Genomic DNA, 19118 nt, shown 5'->3' with positions numbered 1-19118 from the left:
GTGATTCATAACTTTATAAGAAAATGCAATATTCAAGACCAATTATTCATGGAACACGATGAGAACACCATGTTTACCGTTGTTGAAGAACAACATAAAGTAAGCAATGAAATAGAAGTCGATGAAATGCAGTGGAGTTCTTAAGACAGTGAATATATGACGAGTGTGCGTGATCAGTTTGCAAATCAATTATTGTTTGATATTTTAAATTAAGATATGTTCGACAATTATTATGTTTAAATTCATTTTATTTTCCTGTCTAAATATATTTCAATTATAAAATTTGTATTTTTGCCATGTCAACAATTATTCATGCATAATATTTGGTAGATAGTTGCATTAGCTTAACCACTTCATCACATATAGGATTATAATGGTCATTTTTTATTAGTCAGCACCAAATCCAGAATACTTGATAAGTTTTTTTACAAACCCTTACCCCAGTCAGAGATGCTTACTGTAATCAGACCTCTTATTTCAAACAATGCTTACCGGTACTTGTTGATAAACAACCTCTTAATGATTCTGCATAAAACCATTCAATAACTGTCATACAACCCAACCTTCGAGAATATTGTTGTGCAGTGACTCGCAGGAAAGAAGTGTCATTGCAGTGAATGCTCTTGGGTCCAAAACCACTTCATTTTTGGGCTTTCATCGTTGCTATGAGCCCAGCGCATCCGGAGGACAATTATCATCGCCGTGCAACGAATTCGCCTCTTCCTTCCCTCCCTCCCTCCTCTCACACCTACAGTCCACAGACTAGTGTCGCCGGGGACATGGAAGACATCGAGGATTTGTTGGTCGGTGGTGGCGCAGCTCCACCAGGTTTCCGACTACCCATTACAGCCGCCGTTGGAATAAATCCAATGAAGAAGAAGAAAAGTAATAAACTAGAGCCATCATCTTTGCTTCAAAACTCCTCGACATGTCAAGTCCCTGGCACCCAGGTTGGATTTCTTTCTGTATTCATATTCTGAGCCATGGTTTCTTTCATTCTCCCATCTGCTCTAACTGATTTTACTTTTTTTATTTGCTATCTCCTAATCTTGCAGACGATTTTTTTGAAGACATTTGGGTGCTCGCATAACCAGGTTCAATTTTTAGTCTTATGTTTATCCTTTTCCATGGCACGTATTAGTTGGTTCGTTGCCCACTGATAATTTACAATGATCAAGGATAGATGCTGCACATGTTAGAAAAAGAGTCAAGAAAGAGAAATGCATTTGCAGTATTTGATGTTAAACCTAGGACTTCTTTTCTGATACCAAGTTCATAAGGATTATATTACTACTATACGACCAATGTCTTTCTGTATATGTAGTACTTGCTATAAAGTTTAATGTAATTGTCATTTCTTTTACAAAATGGTTAGAACCCACAAAAGTTTCACACCTGAAAATTTTACCATTTGATCAAGCTGACTATGAAATTGATTTATGCGCATATGTGTGTACATATGGAATAGAGGTACTTGTTGTTAGTGAAAGAGATGCAAAATTTGGTTAAGTTATTTGCCACTAAAATGGAATCTTTCTTAAAAACTATTTTCTCATACAATATGAAGCATAATCTAACATGTGAAATGAAGAGTTTTCATTTCCTAGATTTGTAGGTAGCGTTGAGCATTTGGTATAAAGGTTTGCAGTTTTGGTCAAGCATTCATAATTTGCTGATGACAGATGACAGAAAAAATGTTGTGCCAATTTACCACATTGCATGCTTCTATCTGCTATAAGAATGTGGAACTAAGTTACAAGCACATTTTGTAAAAGTTTGGTGTGTGCAAATTGAACTAATTTTGCGGAAACCATGTTCATCTCTTGTGTGTTTTGTTTTGCATGAATCATGTTGAGGCTATTCTTCGATTCATGTATAAGATGGTCCTGTAAGTGGTAAATATGAATATGAAACTCTTTTTCTTGCAGAACTTTTTGTAGTTTCTGATAGCGTTGCCATTGTTGGTTAAACCAATTGGATTTTCAGTGCTCTAAGTAAGGTTTCCATTATTGTTTTTATGGCAAGTATTGTAGTTATTAGGTGTCAACTCCATTTGTAGTCTGAAAATGTTTGTATCAAACTACCTTTTCTATTTTATATCGAGTTTCTACTGTAAAGTAAAAGTACATTGTGAAGATTATTTCCTCCCCATCATCCTCTTGAGCAGTTTGTTTGTGTTTGTCAGAGTGATAGTGAGTACATGGCCGGCCAACTTTCAGCATTTGGCTATGCTATCAGTGACAATGCAGAAGGAGCAGATCTTTGGCTGATAAATACGTGAGTTTTCTTTCTATGTTATCTCCTATAATTTGCATGCTTCTTAAATGATATAGGAAAACTGTATAAAAGAATATAAGAATGAGAAAAAATAACTTCAATACTTCTTTTTCTCTCAAGATATAGCTTTGTTGATGATCGGTACATTTTTATGAGCACCAATAATTCAAGTCTACTACTAGGAGTTGAATGTTTTAATTCTACAGTAAGCATGATCTTTTTTTCTTGATATGATGATTCGTGAGAGCTAGGAGAATCTCATTTTTGTAATCAATAAGCGAGTTCTTACAAACTGCCATTGCATGCATATATATAAAAGAGGTATTCATAGGCTATTTTCTAGGGATGGAGACCTTTGGCTTACTGTGCGGATTAAATTGCGGAAGATGGGATGGTGATAGCCAAGGGTTCTTTTGTGTATATTTAGATAGATTCACTGGAACATACAATGAATAATGTAAACAAGTCATCTCACTATAGATGTGATGACGAGTCAGTAGGATGTAATTGGTGAGATGACACTAAAGGATTTAATTTTTTTAGAGGCTATGGCATTGGTGCTAGTTCTGTGAGAGGCGTAATGGATTTTTTGGGTTACATTTACAGTTGTTGTTACTGTCAATGGTGTTAGGTTTCATATATTCAAATGTCTATGCCCACAACCCCCACCTTTTGTAGTTTGTAATAAGAGATTATATTATTGCTGAACTTATATTTTACAATGAAAGTACAAGGATATATATAGGCAAGAAATCTAGAAAAAGAGCCTGCTGTAGATTCAACACTTGACCGAGAAACGACATTCTGTTTCTTGCTTTTCCGTGGAACTAGATTCCCACCAACCAACACATAATAGCTTGCTGTAAACCGCGTGTTCGTAGGGTCCCCATTATAGTCGGCATCTGTGAATCCTTCTATGACATGATGACCATGATTTTGGTAAAGGATGCCAAGGCTAGGGGAATCTTTTAGGTACTTTAGTGTATGCCCAACAACGTCCCAATGTGGTGTTCTTGGAGATGACATAAACTGACTTACAACACTCACTGGAAAAACGATGGCAGGACGTGTAATTGTCAGGTAGTTTAGCTTTCCGACAATTCTTCTGTATTCTTTTGGATCCTCAAGTAGATATCCATTGTCTGCTTTCAATTTCATATTTGGAATCATTGGGGCTTCACAAGGTTTTGTTTCAATCATTCTAGAGTCATTCAATATATCCAAACAATATTTTCGTTGAGACAAACAAATCCCTTCCGAGTACGAGATACTTCAATTCCCAAGAAGTATTTTAAAGGACCTAGGTCCTTTGTTTGAAACCGAGACACAAGGAATTTCAGCTTCTTGATCGTAGTTTCATCACTCTCAGTAATCACAATGTCATCAATGTACACCACTAGTAGAATACATCCAGAAGAGAACGAAGTAAAGAACAATAGAATGATCAAAAGAGCTCCTCCATAAGCCAAACTCGGTCACTACAACATTAACCGTCTAAACCAAGCACGAGGGGATTGCTTTAAGCCATATAATGATTTACGTAGTTTACAGACTCTGCCAAACTCCCCCTGAGCAACACACCCACACCACTCAGGTGGTTGCTTCGTATAAACTTCCTCATGTAAATCACCATGCAAGAAGGCATTTTTCACATCCAATTGGTGTAGTACCCAGTTGTAATTGTGGCTAATGAAATAAACAGACGGATGAAGGGTACCTTATCCACATGAGAAAATGTCTCGGAGTAGTCGACCCCATAAGTCTCAGCATATCCTTTGGCTACCAACCGGGCTTCCAGACGAGCCATGGATCCATCTGGATTAACTTTCACAAGTGTAGAGATCAAAGAGCAACAATGTGAAGAAAGTTTATCATATGAAACAACAGAAGAAATAGGGTATGTACATGAGCGCTTACCTTTTCGAAGGGCAATGAGAACATCAAGATCAGGATCTTGTGCATTGGAAGGTGGTGGATCACTCGAAGCAAGATGATCATCATTAGGTGGATTTGCATACGATGACGGAGATGGTATTGGGTCGAGATCTGATGTAGGTCGTTACCGCCTATTATATGCATGAACTATTGGTGGTTTAGTAGGTTCTTGAGGCTGTGTCGAGTCAGAGGGTAGGAGACTCGGGAACAAGTATGGTATATACCAACAAATCATCACTATCTCTTGGGTTGCAAGGAGTGGACACAGGAGAGAAGGGTATATTCTCATGGAATGTAATGTTTCGAGATACAATGTATTGACTAAGTGTGGGATAAAAGCACTTATACCTTTTTTGAAGTCGAGAATAACCAAGAAAGACACATTTCAGAGACTTTGGATCCTACTTAGTTATGTGTGGTCGGGTGTCATGGTCAAAACAGGTACTACCAAAGATCTTTGGGTCGACTGTAAACAATGGTTTTGTAGGAAACATAATTGAGAAAGGATTCTACCATCTAAAACAACGAAGGCATTTGGTTGATGAGAAAACAAGCGGTAGCAATAGCATCAACCCAGAAGAATTTAGGAACAATCATGTGAAATAATAGAGCCCGAGCCACCTCTAAGAGATGACGATTCTTCCGTTCTGCAACCCCATTTTGGGCTGGTATGTGAACACAGTAAGACTCATGAAGAATACCATTTTGAAGCATATATGACTGAATTGTTTGAGACATATTCTTTTGCATTATCACTATGAAGAGTTTGAGTGGAGACTTGAAACTGTGTTTTAATCTCAGCATAGAGTGAACAAAAATGTGTAAATACCTCAGATCGATTTTTTATGAAGTAAAGCCAAGTAGTGCGAGAGTAATCATCAACAAACGTAACGAAATATTTAAACCCAAGTTTTGAAGTAACAAGACATGGTCCCCAAACATCAGAATGGACTAACTCAAATGGGGATGAAGCCTACCTATTACAAACTCTAGGATTTAAATGAATACGCTGATGTTTGGCAAACTGACAAGACTCGCACTGTAGAGAAGGTAAATAAGAAAACTCAGGACACAACTTCTTCAGATTCTGTAAGGATGGATGAGCTAATCAACAATGAACTTCAAATAGAGACGATGAGCTGGAACAAGTCAATGAGTAAGGTATTTGATGTTCAAATGTGTATAGGCCGTTAGATTCCCGCTCTCTACCAATAATCCTCTTCGTCGGCAGATCGTGGAAGACATAGAATCAAGAAAGAATAAGGCACAACAATTTAAAGCATGAGTAATTTTGCTAACTGATAACAAATTGAACGAGATATTAGGTAGGCTCAATTTGGAAGATAACGAAACGGGTAGGGCAAGATCGATGGTGCCAAACCAAGGAATCAACAATGGTGACATGTGATGGGGACGTGTGTTTATTGAAATTAGAGAAGAGGGTGGGACCTATCATGTGATCTGAAGCATCTGAACGAATGACCTATTTGGAGGCAGAAGATAATAGGCATGTACTAGGGATACCTGTCTCAGCAAATGCAACAGTCGGAACAGTGGAGTTCTCAGTCCCTAAAAGTCGAGCATATTCTTCGGCGGAGCTTCTTTGGTTTTTGACCAAAAGCTTCTTACATGTGTGCTTGGTGTGATCGAACTCATGGCAGTAGTAACACTCAACATCATCAGAATCTGGAACAGTAGCCCGTAAGTCAGTTGTTCGGTCACTGTGGCTACCTCTAGAGCCCTCTCTGTAACCCTCACGAAGTCCTCCTCGGGAGCCAACATGGAATCCCCCTCGACTAACCAGGGCACTGTTGTGATTAGAAGTTTGGGAGGACCGAAGATTCTCATTCATTCTGAAGAAGACGGCCAAATGTTTCCTCAAGAGAAGGAATAGCAGATTCATTCAAGAACTGAATCTTATAGAGTCAAATTCTAGTCGCGAACCAATCAAGAAACTTATCACTGCCACTTGTTCCCTCTGAGTTTGCATAGCTTTGACATCAACACTTAATGGAATAAGAGAATTAAGCTCTACATATACCTTTTTGAACTCCATGACATAAGTAGTGAGTGATTGGTCATGTTATCGTCCACGATGAAAGGACTTACAAACACTATAGAGTCGAGAGAGATTACTTTGTCCAGAATATAAAAAATAAAGATAGTCCATAAGTTCCTTCAGGTATTCACATTGACTAACCAGAGACGAAACATAAGGGCTCAATAGTATTGATAATCTGCAAGAACAAACGAGCATCACTTTGTAACCATAAATCACAATCATCACCTTGAGGAGGATTTGATGTGAGATGAGAATCCATTCCCATGCTTAGAGATAGATACAAATAGTTTTGCTCCACTTAAAAAGTTGGAGCCATTAAGCTTGTTGTCGGTGAGTCTAGCATTTATTGGAAGCATCTCGAGTATACATGAACCACTGTTACTGCCAGATGGTTTGTCTTCTCCAGTCATCGTCCATTAAATCACGAACCAGAAAATAAAACGTTGAACTAGGACAAAGGATAGCAAACCAGAAAGAGAATGGCACACTCACAGGGTGCCAAAAAAGCTGATGAACAGAGTGCAAGAAAACCGATGAGTAGCCGCAAAACTGGTGCTTACTATAAAAATTCTCCAAAACCCTAAACCTGGCTCTGATACCATGTAATCAAAGATTATATTATTGATGAACTTATATTTTACAATGAAAGTACAAGGATATATATAGGCAAGAAACCTAGAAAAAGAGAAACCCTAAGGGCCCATGAGCTAACTGAGCCTAAGCAAATAAATACAATATTTACATTCTAATAGTTAATGATATATTTAACTTCTTCCCTTGATGATACTCTGAACTTCAACATATAATATCTAAGATGGTGAAATTGACAACATATTGTGAAATCTAAGACATTGAAATTGAATTGTAGTCCCTTGAAAGTGAACTATAGATGATGGTACGCACGTCGTGGTGTGTTTCATGGAAACTTAAACCTTACACAGTCAAACATTTACTCCACTGAACATCTTCCACCCTTGGATTTGTTGCTTGCTTAAGGAGTCAACACAATTCTTCTCCTTACTGTTGAAGATGTAGTAATAATGGTGCATTTATGCACATTTGCAGTTTTGCATTAGCCAAAGATTTAACGGATGTACACAATGTATCGAGATTGACTGTCATTTGTATGTGAGAAGGTGTTTGTTGGTTGTTAAGACCCTTATGTTGAGCCAATCTTTGTACCTTCAACTTTGTGCTATGCACGTATCTTGTCCATGGCTCTTCAAGAGACTATGATTCATCTTATTTGTGAGAAGTAGGGCATATTTGATATTAAATATCGTCCAACTTAAGTCTTAAGGAGTGTTGGTAGTAGTCAATATTAGTTTGGTTTAATGCATTTGTCTTACTTTATTTTTTCTAGAGTTGGCCCAAATGGTATGTATACATGTATCTACGTATCTTATCTCTTTACTAATAGGTTAATTGTTTGGTCCATTCTTGATATCATATGTCACAATTTTAATGCCTTCTGAAATTACTATCTAGAGGTCAACTCGTATAGGCATAATCGTCAAATGCACATATGGTGTGTCCCTAGCAGAAATAACAAAAATCATTCTCTTGCATAGCCTAACTGGTGTTGACACAGTTGTTCAATGATTCTCGTTTAAGCCGAGTGACCGAGTCCGTCACATTAATTCAGATAATCTCACCATGTGTGCATGTACCAAGTTAGTTAGAGAAGCAGGAGCTATGGGTCGTGGAAGAGCAGTTTATATGTGATGAGAATCTGAGATATCAAGTTTGCTAAAAATAACGTTTTCTGTTGTAAGTTGTACAAACCATGACCTCCAGATTTTGATTTTAGGTACAGCACACACAAAATACGCATGTAACAGAAGCCAAAATTTGGATTTATTTTGCCATATGGCGCTCTTGTAATGCAGTAATTTAACTGTGAGATTAGGTGGATAAGAAGGAGCTAGAGTTCACATCTATAGAGAGAGTGAGATTGAAACCTAAAGTGGAGGATAAATGTAGAACATTGATGTCCAAGAAGAAAAAGCAGATGGACAGGCAAGGGAAAAACAGATTGAGAGTGGATGACTGTCCGCGACTTTGCCTGCATCCACTTGATTTCTGGGTTCAGCCTTTTTTCTGGAGTAGTCTTTGAAGAACAAAGAGTAGTCTAATGACGAAGAAAGAAGATTGTGAACTCTTAACCTATGTCTTTATGTGTGCATTGATTGCATTCCGGTATTATTATGTTACAGTTTCATGTGTGATTCAAGGGAAAACTTTTGTAGCTTAAAATTATATTGGGTGTGATTTCCTGTGATGAAAAAGTCAGCAAATTATCCAAGTCCCCTTGGCTAGTACTGAGATCAACTTTGAAGTTGATATGTGGTCAAATTGACTTTTAACTATCGGTGTATATCACTTTCTGCGGTACACAATAAGCTAATTGCCCCTCTTGAGCAATTTCACAATGCAATATGTGAAGATCCCACTTAGCTTTTTCTATTTATTAATTCTGCACACTGCAATTTTCTTGATTTCCTATATCACCAGAAAGAAAATAATTCAGTGAACATTCATAGCTTACATAAAAGAGAATGTGCAGAATACTAAAAAAACCAAGCAAGTGAAATGTGTGAATGAGAAGAGACGAGAAGAGAGAAGTAAAAAACAGGGATGCAGGTATATAATGTTATTTCATGAGTAAGAATATGAAATCCAAATTGCTCATCATATGTTAGTCATGGCTTAACAAAACTGTTAGTCAATATATGGCATTTTGGAATGTGTACAAGTTCAAAGTCACTTCAATCAATGTAATATGTGAACTTCAAATGTGTAATGTTTTATAATACAGTTGCACAGTAAAATCCCCAAGCCAGTCAGCCATGGACACATTGATATCAAAATGTAAAAGTGCAAAAAAGCCACTTGTAGTGGCAGGATGTGTGCCACAAGGAAGTCGGGATCTGAAAGAGCTTGAAGGTGTCAGTGTGGTTGGAGTTCAGCAAATTGATCGGGTCGTAGAGGTTGTTGAGGAGACCCTTAAAGGGCATGAGGTCCGACTATTGAATCGCAAAACTCTCCCAGCACTCGATCTTCCTAAGGTATTGTTTATCTGTTTGTTAGTTGTTACACTAACATTTACTGCAGGATTTGCCATCAAAGAATAAAATGACATTTGTTTACATGATATAGACAAAGTTCGAATGTTATTTATTTTGGAGTCCTGGGTTTAATCTGCATGACTTCAACAGGTAAGGAAGAACAAATATGTAGAAATTCTTCCGATAAATGTCGGTTGTTTGGGGGCTTGCACTTATTGCAAGACGAAGCATGCTCGAGGTCATCTAGGAAGCTATACGGTTGACAGCCTTGTAAGTATTACCCTGGCTTAACGCCAGTTCATTACTGAGTTACTAAACTGGTTAATTTTTTATAAGGAATCCTCAAAACTGCAGGTGGGACGTGTCAAAAGTGTTGTAAATGATGGAGTCAAAGAAATTTGGTTGAGCAGTGAAGACACTGGGGCATATGGTACCAATTTATGCTCTTTCTTCTTCTTTGAAGCATCTCTTACTTAAGGTCGTGCAACTTGATTACTTGGAGCCTCTTATAGAGGACACATGGGTCTCTTTTAATTGATACGATGAATGGAGTCTCCTATTTATAGAGACATTTCTAGAAAGATATTTTTTTCACATCTTCTTGTAACTGCATGATACCATCTTCCCAATTTATATGGTTCAATTCAAGGGATTACACCTACTACTATGCATTCCCACTACTTTAGGGTTGGCCATTAATTTTAGGGATGTAACTTAGTGGCCACGTCTTTGACCGTGTTCTGGGAGCAAGAAGATGGTGTTTGCTAGGAGACTGAATGAGAATGACTTCTGGACAAAAGATGAAAAATATAATCTCTGATCTATTGAGACATTGCTGTAGTGCGCCACGAGCAATAAACGTAGGCAACAAAAAGTGAAGATTTAAAAATACACGAATGCTTCTTTTTGTGTGCTTGGGCTTTGCCCAATATCCATCAATGCACAACCTTGACACATCACCTTTGGCTGAAGTACATCAGCTTTAATGAAATGTTATCCTCGGCCCCTATGTCGATGACACTAAGGGTTTTCATTGTTTGATGTAAGTCGCAGCAAGGTTCACGGTTCATTGAAGCTGGAGCAGACTGATTTTGCTGCAAGTGTTTAGTAAATCCAGAAATGTTTGTCTTTAGGCCCTTCCCCTTCTGATTTTAAGCATCTTTTTAATTGATGCCTGCTAATAGATGGTTGTTTAAATGAGTGTCAATGATTCTTTATGCATACATACGCTTCAATGCTGTTGATTTTAATAATACAGTACGTGAATAAATTCTAAGTATATCTGTTTGTTCAACCCTTCTAATTAGTCTTTGTATTTTTACCAAATGAAGTATATAAATACTGTTGTATCATTATGGACATTCTATAAAGATTAAGGGTCCTTCATAAGTATATTTGCATTTTCACGCCAAGAACACATATATTCAACCTTTACCATCAAAATATGGCTCCATGTTGATATATTATATAAATGCAGAAGGGGGATGGGAGAATTTTTTGTCAAATATGCAAAGAATCATTTGTGGAAAAACTAGACTAATAAACATAACATAACTACTAAAATCTAATTTTCTCTGAAAACTCTAATAGTTGTAAGAAACTAAGTGTTGCATGGGTGTGCGACTATAGATCTCGTTTCCATTTTTTTTATTAACCTGAATATCCAACCCGCTATGCGAGCCGACTAATACCAGGGCGACCACCTGCTTTGCAGATAGTCCGGAGTCACCGATTTTGAACCTCCGTGGCCACAAAGGGATTTTTATTCCTCCTTGGATTTGTACCTGGGACCTCTTGGTATTTTTGACCTTTGGAGCCAAGCTCAAACCAATTAGGCACCGCCGTTGTGGTTCCTTTCCATTTGAATTCAGAATATTTTCTTTACTTTCCATGTTTAAGCATGACTTCCTAGCAACTCTTTACCTCGGAACGGTCACACATTTCACTTCTTGCTCTAATGTTTAAAACATAATGGTACTAAACGGAGTATGCAAATAATGGCTGAGGTAATTTCTGACCAGCTGCTTATAAAAAGGTCTATGATCATATTCGGCGTTTTGGATCCAAATGTTGCTCTGTTTTATGAAAAGGGTAGGCAGGAGGGGGGCAAGTGGGGAGAAACTTATGATCAATATTTGGAGCAATGTTACTTACTGGACAATTAACTAAACTCATGAGTCATAACCAATGTTGTTTCAGTAATATTCTTCACGTATAGCCCTTAAACAGCAGTGTGCTTTGATTTTGCAGAGACTGTTGAAGCCATCCATCTGTCAGTCATGCAGTTTTAAGCTTATTAATAAATGAAATAATTGTAGTTTTCCGTTGGCTTGTGTGTATTCACAGGTCGTGATATTGGAGTAAATCTTCCAATTTTGTTGAATGCAATCGTCTCAGCACTCCCTACAAATGGGAGCACAATGCTCCGCATTGGGATGACTAACCCTCCTTATATTCTGGAGCACTTGAAGGAGATAGCCGAAATCTTGTGTCACCCTTGTGTTTATTCATTTCTTCATGTACCCGTTCAATCTGGGAGTGATGCTATCTTAACTGTAAGTGATGATACAAGTAGACAGAGATGTAATTGACTTCAATAAGGTTACATCACAAGTTACAAGTATGTGATTACTTTGTTGCTGCTAAATGGCAGGCAATGAATCGAGAATATACAGTAGGCGAGTTCCGGAAGGTAGTGGATACGTTGACTGAACTTGTTCCTGGGATGCAGATTGCAACTGATATTATTTGTGGATTTCCTGGTTAGCATACATATTCCTTTTGTCATGGACCCCTTATATATCCTTTCCATAAAATTGCAATAATAAACTATACATATACAAGTATTAAAAAATAGGTTTGATTACCAGTTGAATGTGCAAAATGCCGTTGCATACTTGAGAAAACACATTCATTTCTGGAGGATATGTTTGATTAGGTACAAGGGTGGTCAGTTGTGAACCACTAAAAGACTTGGGTTTAGTGGTGGCATGTTGTACTTGACTTCCTACATATTAATCAGCGCACAAGGCTCTTGGTTGAAGAATATGTACCTCAAAGTCTGAGTTTCTTTATTTGAACCCAAAATGAACAAAAGAAAACAAAGGCTAAATGCTGCGACTTTCAGTCAGTCTGTGAACAAGATATCAGACTTAAGTACTTTGTTGAATTTCTTTTATAAAACACGGTGTCCTTATTTTATCTGGATGTATTCAACAGTCAATATTTGTGGGTTGATTCAGAACCGAGACCAACTTCTCTTATTCTATGTGATTATCTTATTTTAAATAAATACTACCTACTAGCTTTTTAAAGATTTTACGCCTTTTTTGTATATGCATAACTGCTCCTCAACTATTTGTTGACATATTTATTCTTCTATGCCCCAGTATCTAATAGACCATGTTCGACATGGAATATTGAATTAGACTACCCTGAGAAACCACAAACTAATGGCTACCTGCACCGCACCATGAATACCATGAATTAGGTGACATTGGTTTTAGTTGGTTAACGGAAAAAATGGAGTATCAGTTACCAAAGATGATCAGAACTCCTACTTTGGTCTACTTTACACATATTCACCAAAAGACCAACCTATGAGTTGACTTTCACCAATCTCAAGTTCTGTTACCCCATTAATAGTTGTTTATTGTGCATTCACTGATGAATCATTTTGGTCTTCTTGCGACTGAATCATATTATGGTAATTTATATTGATAATAAGTTCACTATGTTGCATTTTTTTGTCCAAAGCAGTAATAAATGACTTGAATCCTCAATTATCAAAAACACATCAACTTTTGGTTGTGTATATGTCTGATTTTGGAACAAAAATATTCCACATACGGTGCCTGAAGAGCCATGTCATTCTGTGGTGAATTGACCTGGATGCAGTTTATTATAGATCAACTGTAAATATTTGTCAACTTGGCTGCAGAATTTTTGAGTTTTGTCAAATTTGTAAAAGGCGACTTGTAGACTGGCGATTTTGGTAAGAACCCATCAAAGTATACCCTGTCACTAAGTTCTTGGTGTTTGTTTTGCTTTTCTTTTGGAATCTGCCCGGATAATCTCTCTATGTTTAAACCTGCCAACTCTGAGAAATTTGAGCAGAAAAAGTTGATCTCCATTACACTAATTACATATATACAAGACTACAAGGGAACTACACTGTGAAAGTTAGCCATACAAAATCAATCACTCTACCTAAATCCTAATTCTAGCAATCATCTAAAATTAAAATCCTTAGGTTATGGGATTGACTCAATGTACTATATTCACAATAGAATAATATATATTCACTAAATATTCTTCTTTCCAACACTCCCCTCAAGCTGGCTTGTAGATGTCTTCCATTGCCTAGAAGTCAATTTTTCTCTTTTGTAAACCTTCTGTATGAATGTCAGCTGTCTGTTGAGTAGTTGGCAGATAAGGAACACAAAATTGAACCATTCTCAAGTTTCTCCTTGAACAAGTATTTGTGAACTTCTATGTGCTAGACCTATCATGTAGGATTGAATTATAAGCAATCGAAATGGCATCTTTCTTGTGGTAGTGAACTTTCATAGGTATTGGAAAAGAGATCTTTAAGTCTTCTAAGAACCTCTTGATCTGTATTGCCTCACAAATCCCTTGTGCATGAGATCTAAATTTAGCTTCATCGCTATTTCTTGTGGCAACATTTGTTTTTAACTCTTCCAACAAGATTCCTCCAACAAGTATGTAATATCATCATGTTGATTTTATTGTCACAAGTATTACCTACCCAGTTAGCATCTGTATAAACTTCGATCTGCATACTATTAGAAAATGTCCATGTGAACTGAAAAAAATTGATTGGGTATTCAGGTGAAACAGATGAAGATTTTGCTCAAACAGTTGATTTAATCAAGGACTACAAGTTTTCCCAAGTTCATATCTCTCAATTCTATCCTCGACCAGGTATTTCCTTCTCTTATACACTTAAAAACCATAATACTCTTCTATATAGTGTCAAACTTTTACAGACCGGAGAACAATTGCCGCACATGGCCTTATATATATATACCTTTGTCTCATTATGTGGTCCTGTTTAGCTTTTCACGCTCATTAAGATAACAGGTAGTTTCTTGAATTTCTCGAAGTGATTATCTCTCCTTGTGAAGAGGTTTACATGAAAGTCCTTCACTTATGTGCCATGAAATTTGAATGATGCACTCTTCCGTCATGAGAGGAAAGTATTGACAGAGGTTCGTCTAGCTCTATTGTGTTAGAGGCCCGTTTACCGGTGTAAGTGCTTACCGGCAAATTGAACACTATCACTTCCTTACCGGGTAAGATTTTAGTCCACCAAAACGGTACCGTAGGCAACAATTTACGTGGTAAGAGCTAATCATGGTAAGAGACATCGCACTCACTTACCGGGTAAGACTCTCGGTCCTTGCCTTCGCTCTTACCAGGTAAGATTCTTGATCCTTTGCCCCATATTCATCCGGTAAGGTAAGTCCTTGGTAAGCGCTTACCTGGGTAAGCATTTGGTAAATGGCCCCTTAGTGTTGGGTTACCCCTTCGCCCATAATTTCCTTCCTGTCTTCTGGGTTAGCTTCTTGTTATTTCTCTTGTAACAGTTTTTCTTCACTAAATGGATAACCTTGTGCTACCAAGGGAGAATTGTTTCTCATCTTGGACGGGAGTGCTTGGTTGCTGGGCTTTCCTTTTCCTCGACCAATTCGGTTGTGTCAGCCAGACTAAGATGAATTGAGGAGAATGACAATATGCCAATAAAAACCATAAATTTCAATAAATCACTTTTTTCGTTATTAATATTTCTGATTAAGAAAAATAACCTTTTACTGTTTGTAACTGAAGTAGAGAGACATTGGGTATGATACTGCACTAATATCTATGAGCTAGTTTGGTATAAAATTGTTAAGAGGAAAAAGTTGGCACAGGGTTTGGGGAGTGAATAGTGATTTTAGCATTTTGTAAAGGAGTTTTTGAATGTTTAACTAGTGTAAAGCTAAAACCCCTTAAATTTATTGCAGCAAGATTGGCTTTGTCAGCAGAGCAACACCCAAATGAGTTGCATTTGCTTAATGCTGTGTGGACCTTTGTTCAAGGTTGCATTTGCTGATTGCCTTCTATATGTTTCTATGTAAATCCGAGTCATTTTGCTAAATGACCTCAAACTTCAACTGACCTGCCTCTGGTGTTAAACATCTTGCCCTAAAAAAAACTTGAAAAAAGCCACTATAATGCTAGTTTGTAGAAGTCACTTTCAAAGGAGTCATTTAACTCGAAGAAAGAATTTTGTCATTTTCTGAACTCGGTCTTCCACCAGACCAGGCTGTTGCTTACTTTGTTGATTGGGTTACAACTCAAGAACCTATTTGCTACTGTGTATTCTACTGAAAAGTACATTGCAAAGTAATTAGTTCTTTCTATACATGACTATATGACTATTTGCTATTCTGTTATATACTTAAGGTTTTTTCCCATGGTAATAGATAGATTCTTTTGACCCTAAATATCAACATGGCCTAGCCCATCTCACCTCCAAGGGCCATAATTGATTTTGCTTCCACAGATGTATCTCCGGTTTCACAAAATTAATTACGTTACGCACTGTACATAATTACTTCCTGGCTTGAAGACCATCACAACAACAAATCCTCTCCTGATCCAGTTACAAGACTAGTAAATAACCTTCTTTCAACATATTTTTGAATGAAACACTAGAGATGGTAAGCTTGGATAAATATATGGATTCTGGTGATAATTATTGTTCTTATCCCGGAATGTTATTGGCAGTTTGTCTCAAAAAGACGATGCAATAGGAGTGGCTTGTTTGTCTTGTACTATTATCTAGCATCTTTATTGATTTTTTGAGCATTTACTTATGGTTAGTCATCACACGTATTTCTCTCTATATTATGATAATTCTGAATGAAGGAACCCCGGCTGCAAGGATGAAGAAGGTGCCTAGTCATATAGTGAAGAAACGGAGTCGTGAACTGACTTCAGTCTTTGAATCGTTTACGCCTTACGATGCTATGGAAGGAAATGTCGAGAGGATATGGATTACTGATATTGCAACTGATGAAATGCACTTGGTAAGTCTGTACTTTGAGAACATATTTCATGCTACCATTTTGCAAGAATTTCAGGACATCTTTATATAACTAGTTTATCCAACTTGATAACATAAAATCATCCAATCCTTTTTCCAAATCAACAATTCTAGCAATACTTTAATGTGTTATTTCTCAAAGGATGATGTATTATCGAAGAACACAAATCTTACTCTGTTGACAAGTCATTACTTTTATTAATTCATTTTTATTCTCTCTTCAATTAAGTAACGAGGTGTCAGATGTTACTCGTTGGACATGGAGTTTGGGGACATGCGATATGTATTCTAGTTGTCCATATTGGTCGGGGTGAGGCAGGGTCTCACAGAAAACCATTCTGTTGCCATCTCTATTGTCTAGAATTGGGAATTTTGGATCGTGTAGGAACATTTTTTGTATGGGAATCGTAGGGACCACTTTGTTACTTGAGGTTCACATATGTTAGCATACATTAATATACCTTAACATGAAATGTTAGCGTATGTTTGAGTTCTTACGGGAACCCAACCCATTATCTGAACTTGTGTTCCGTTTCTTCATCTTATATGGTGCTTTTGTAAAATTATTTTAGGTCGGCCACACCAAGGGATATGTGCAGGTTCTGGTTGTCGGTCCCGAAAGTTTGCTCGGGTCTTCAGCAATGATAAAGATAACTTCAGTTGGACGGTGGTCCGTTTTTGGGGACATCATCCAGATCCTCGATGATAGAAGTGGGGTCACAAGTCCAAGTGACAAAAAGGATACAAACAACAAAGCAAAGTGCGTAGAAGATACTTGTGGATGTTCATTGGCAAAGCCAGAACCTTGTGCTTGTGAATCTGATGCTTGTGAACCCAATGGTTGTTGCAATATTGCTGAAAATGACTCATACCCAGAAGTTGAAAATGGCCGAAATCTTGGAGGTTTATTGTTGCGAAAGAAACCTTTACGGCCAATGGTGGAATTAGAAGATAATGGGAATCATAAACTTGCTGTAAGCAATGTGCGTGATCGTGATTGGGGTCTTCTTGATAACGTTCTTGTAGGTGGGATTTTTATGAGCTTATTGACGATAGTAGTGCTAGTTTTGTACGTGGGTTCTTGATAACATTTCCTGAACTCGGGATCCTTATGCGGTAATGATTTATCTTCAAATTGTGATTTAGAATGCTTGTTCTGAAACTGGTAGCTTGTTATTTCACATATTTGCATTAAACAATGTACAAGTAGAATGAGTTATTTCAAGGATTCCATTTTGGCTGTAACAAATTCGGAAACTCTCGGACTATTTGATGCCTTAACAAGCAAATGTTTGACAGGTAACTTCAGAGGTCATGAAATTAATGCAAATGCATACAAGCCGGGTTAGATACTCGTGGTACAGAAACATATATCGACAAACTCATTTTTTATTAAGTCCTGGCCGGATAAATTTGTCTGTCTGGTTAAATAAGTGTTGTTGTTTACTTTTTTTATCTGAATCAACGGTCTGAATAACATAAATGACCGATTTACCTCTCAATATTAATTATTTGAACATCAAAACAAAAAATCATAGAGACGCCGACGATGGGGTGTCTCATATGGGACGGAGGTGGTGCTTTAAATAAGGGGCAGGAGTGTCATTTTTGTTGCTGAATGGGGACAACACACCATTTCTATCTGTGCGATTAAGCCATGTTCTGTGCGAATAAGCCGCAAGTAAACAACCCAAATGAGCTGTGCGAATAAGCCAGATAGACCAATAAACCTAATTAAGCTGCAAGTAAACAGCCCCTAAAACGGATTTTCATGGAGTAATTAGAGTTGAAACTTTATACAAGGTTGATTGATGTCAAACTTCTTACAAGTATCGAGTACATAGATGATATCGGATGTATGTCGAGTCAAACTCAATTTTATTTATGCATTAACATCTTTTGGTTAAGAGTCTCTTTCTCAAATTTATAACTTTGTGGAAAATTTTGGAGTTGTTTCTTGAATGAGAATTAGAATTAGATCAAACTTGCTATGAACAAGACTTGTTGAATAATGGAATGCTCATTTTAGCTTATGCTAAGAGCATCGAGTCGTGTTCGAGTTCGACTTGACTTGTTTGTGGATGTAATAACGTGTCACGTTTCGATAAACAAACGAATTGTTTTGTAAAATTGATGATTACTTGACGTGCATGAACCATATATGATGTATCGATATACGGATATATTAGAAACTAAATTACCCAATGAATCAACAATAAATTATGAAATATAAAACATACTATAATCAACTAAAAATAATGAAACACTTTGAATACTAAATCAAATATTTTGTATCATTAAATCAATGAACGAAACTGTTTCACCGTTTATAAAACGAACTCACGTGGCTGCCATTAAAGAAAGACCGATTGTCATGTAGTGTTGAACGATGAAACATTTTTAAAAATTTAATGAGACATTTTGAAAACTGAATATTTTTTTATTTAATGAACGTTTTTCATGAATAAAACGTTCCGAAATATTGTGAAATTGTTTGTTGTTCATTATTGAACATGAAATTAGTTTCACTACTCAAAGTACATATATTTTTTCAATGAAACGGAACACAGATTTCATATTCTACTGCTTTTAAAATTCATATTTTTATAAAATATAATGGTAAAAAATAATAAAACATATTAATGGTAAAACATTTATATTAAGA

General features: G+C 36.9%; 1 protein-coding gene across 2 annotated transcripts; it reads left to right on the top strand.

Moving 5' to 3' along the window:
• The first annotated feature begins 779 nt into the window (after positions 1 to 779).
• LOC112511147 (threonylcarbamoyladenosine tRNA methylthiotransferase) lies at positions 780 to 17702 on the top strand. Of its 2 annotated transcripts, XM_025116621.1 has the most exons (12): positions 907 to 950; positions 1056 to 1094; positions 1929 to 1994; positions 2186 to 2277; positions 9093 to 9342; positions 9493 to 9612; positions 9697 to 9772; positions 11689 to 11897; positions 11996 to 12104; positions 14194 to 14286; positions 16276 to 16436; positions 17026 to 17702. In XM_025116621.1, the coding sequence occupies exons 4-12, from the start codon at positions 2201 to 2203 to the stop codon at positions 17536 to 17538; spliced, it is 1608 nt and encodes a 535-aa protein (XP_024972389.1). In that variant the 5' UTR covers positions 907 to 950; positions 1056 to 1094; positions 1929 to 1994; positions 2186 to 2200; the 3' UTR covers positions 17539 to 17702. The 2 variants fall into 2 exon arrangements, with proteins under 2 accessions (XP_024972388.1, XP_024972389.1); XM_025116620.1 differs by lacking the exon at positions 1929 to 1994 and having other exon boundaries at positions 780 to 950.
• The last annotated feature ends 1416 nt before the right edge of the window (positions 17703 to 19118 follow it).

The sequence above is a fragment of the Cynara cardunculus genome, assembly GCF_001531365.2.
Source record: "Cynara cardunculus var. scolymus isolate 2C chromosome LG 4, CcrdV1, whole genome shotgun sequence".
NCBI lineage: Eukaryota > Viridiplantae > Streptophyta > Magnoliopsida > Asterales > Asteraceae > Cynara > Cynara cardunculus.
The sequence above is the reverse complement of the archived record's forward strand: the minus strand, read 5'-3'. Positions and strand labels throughout refer to the sequence as shown.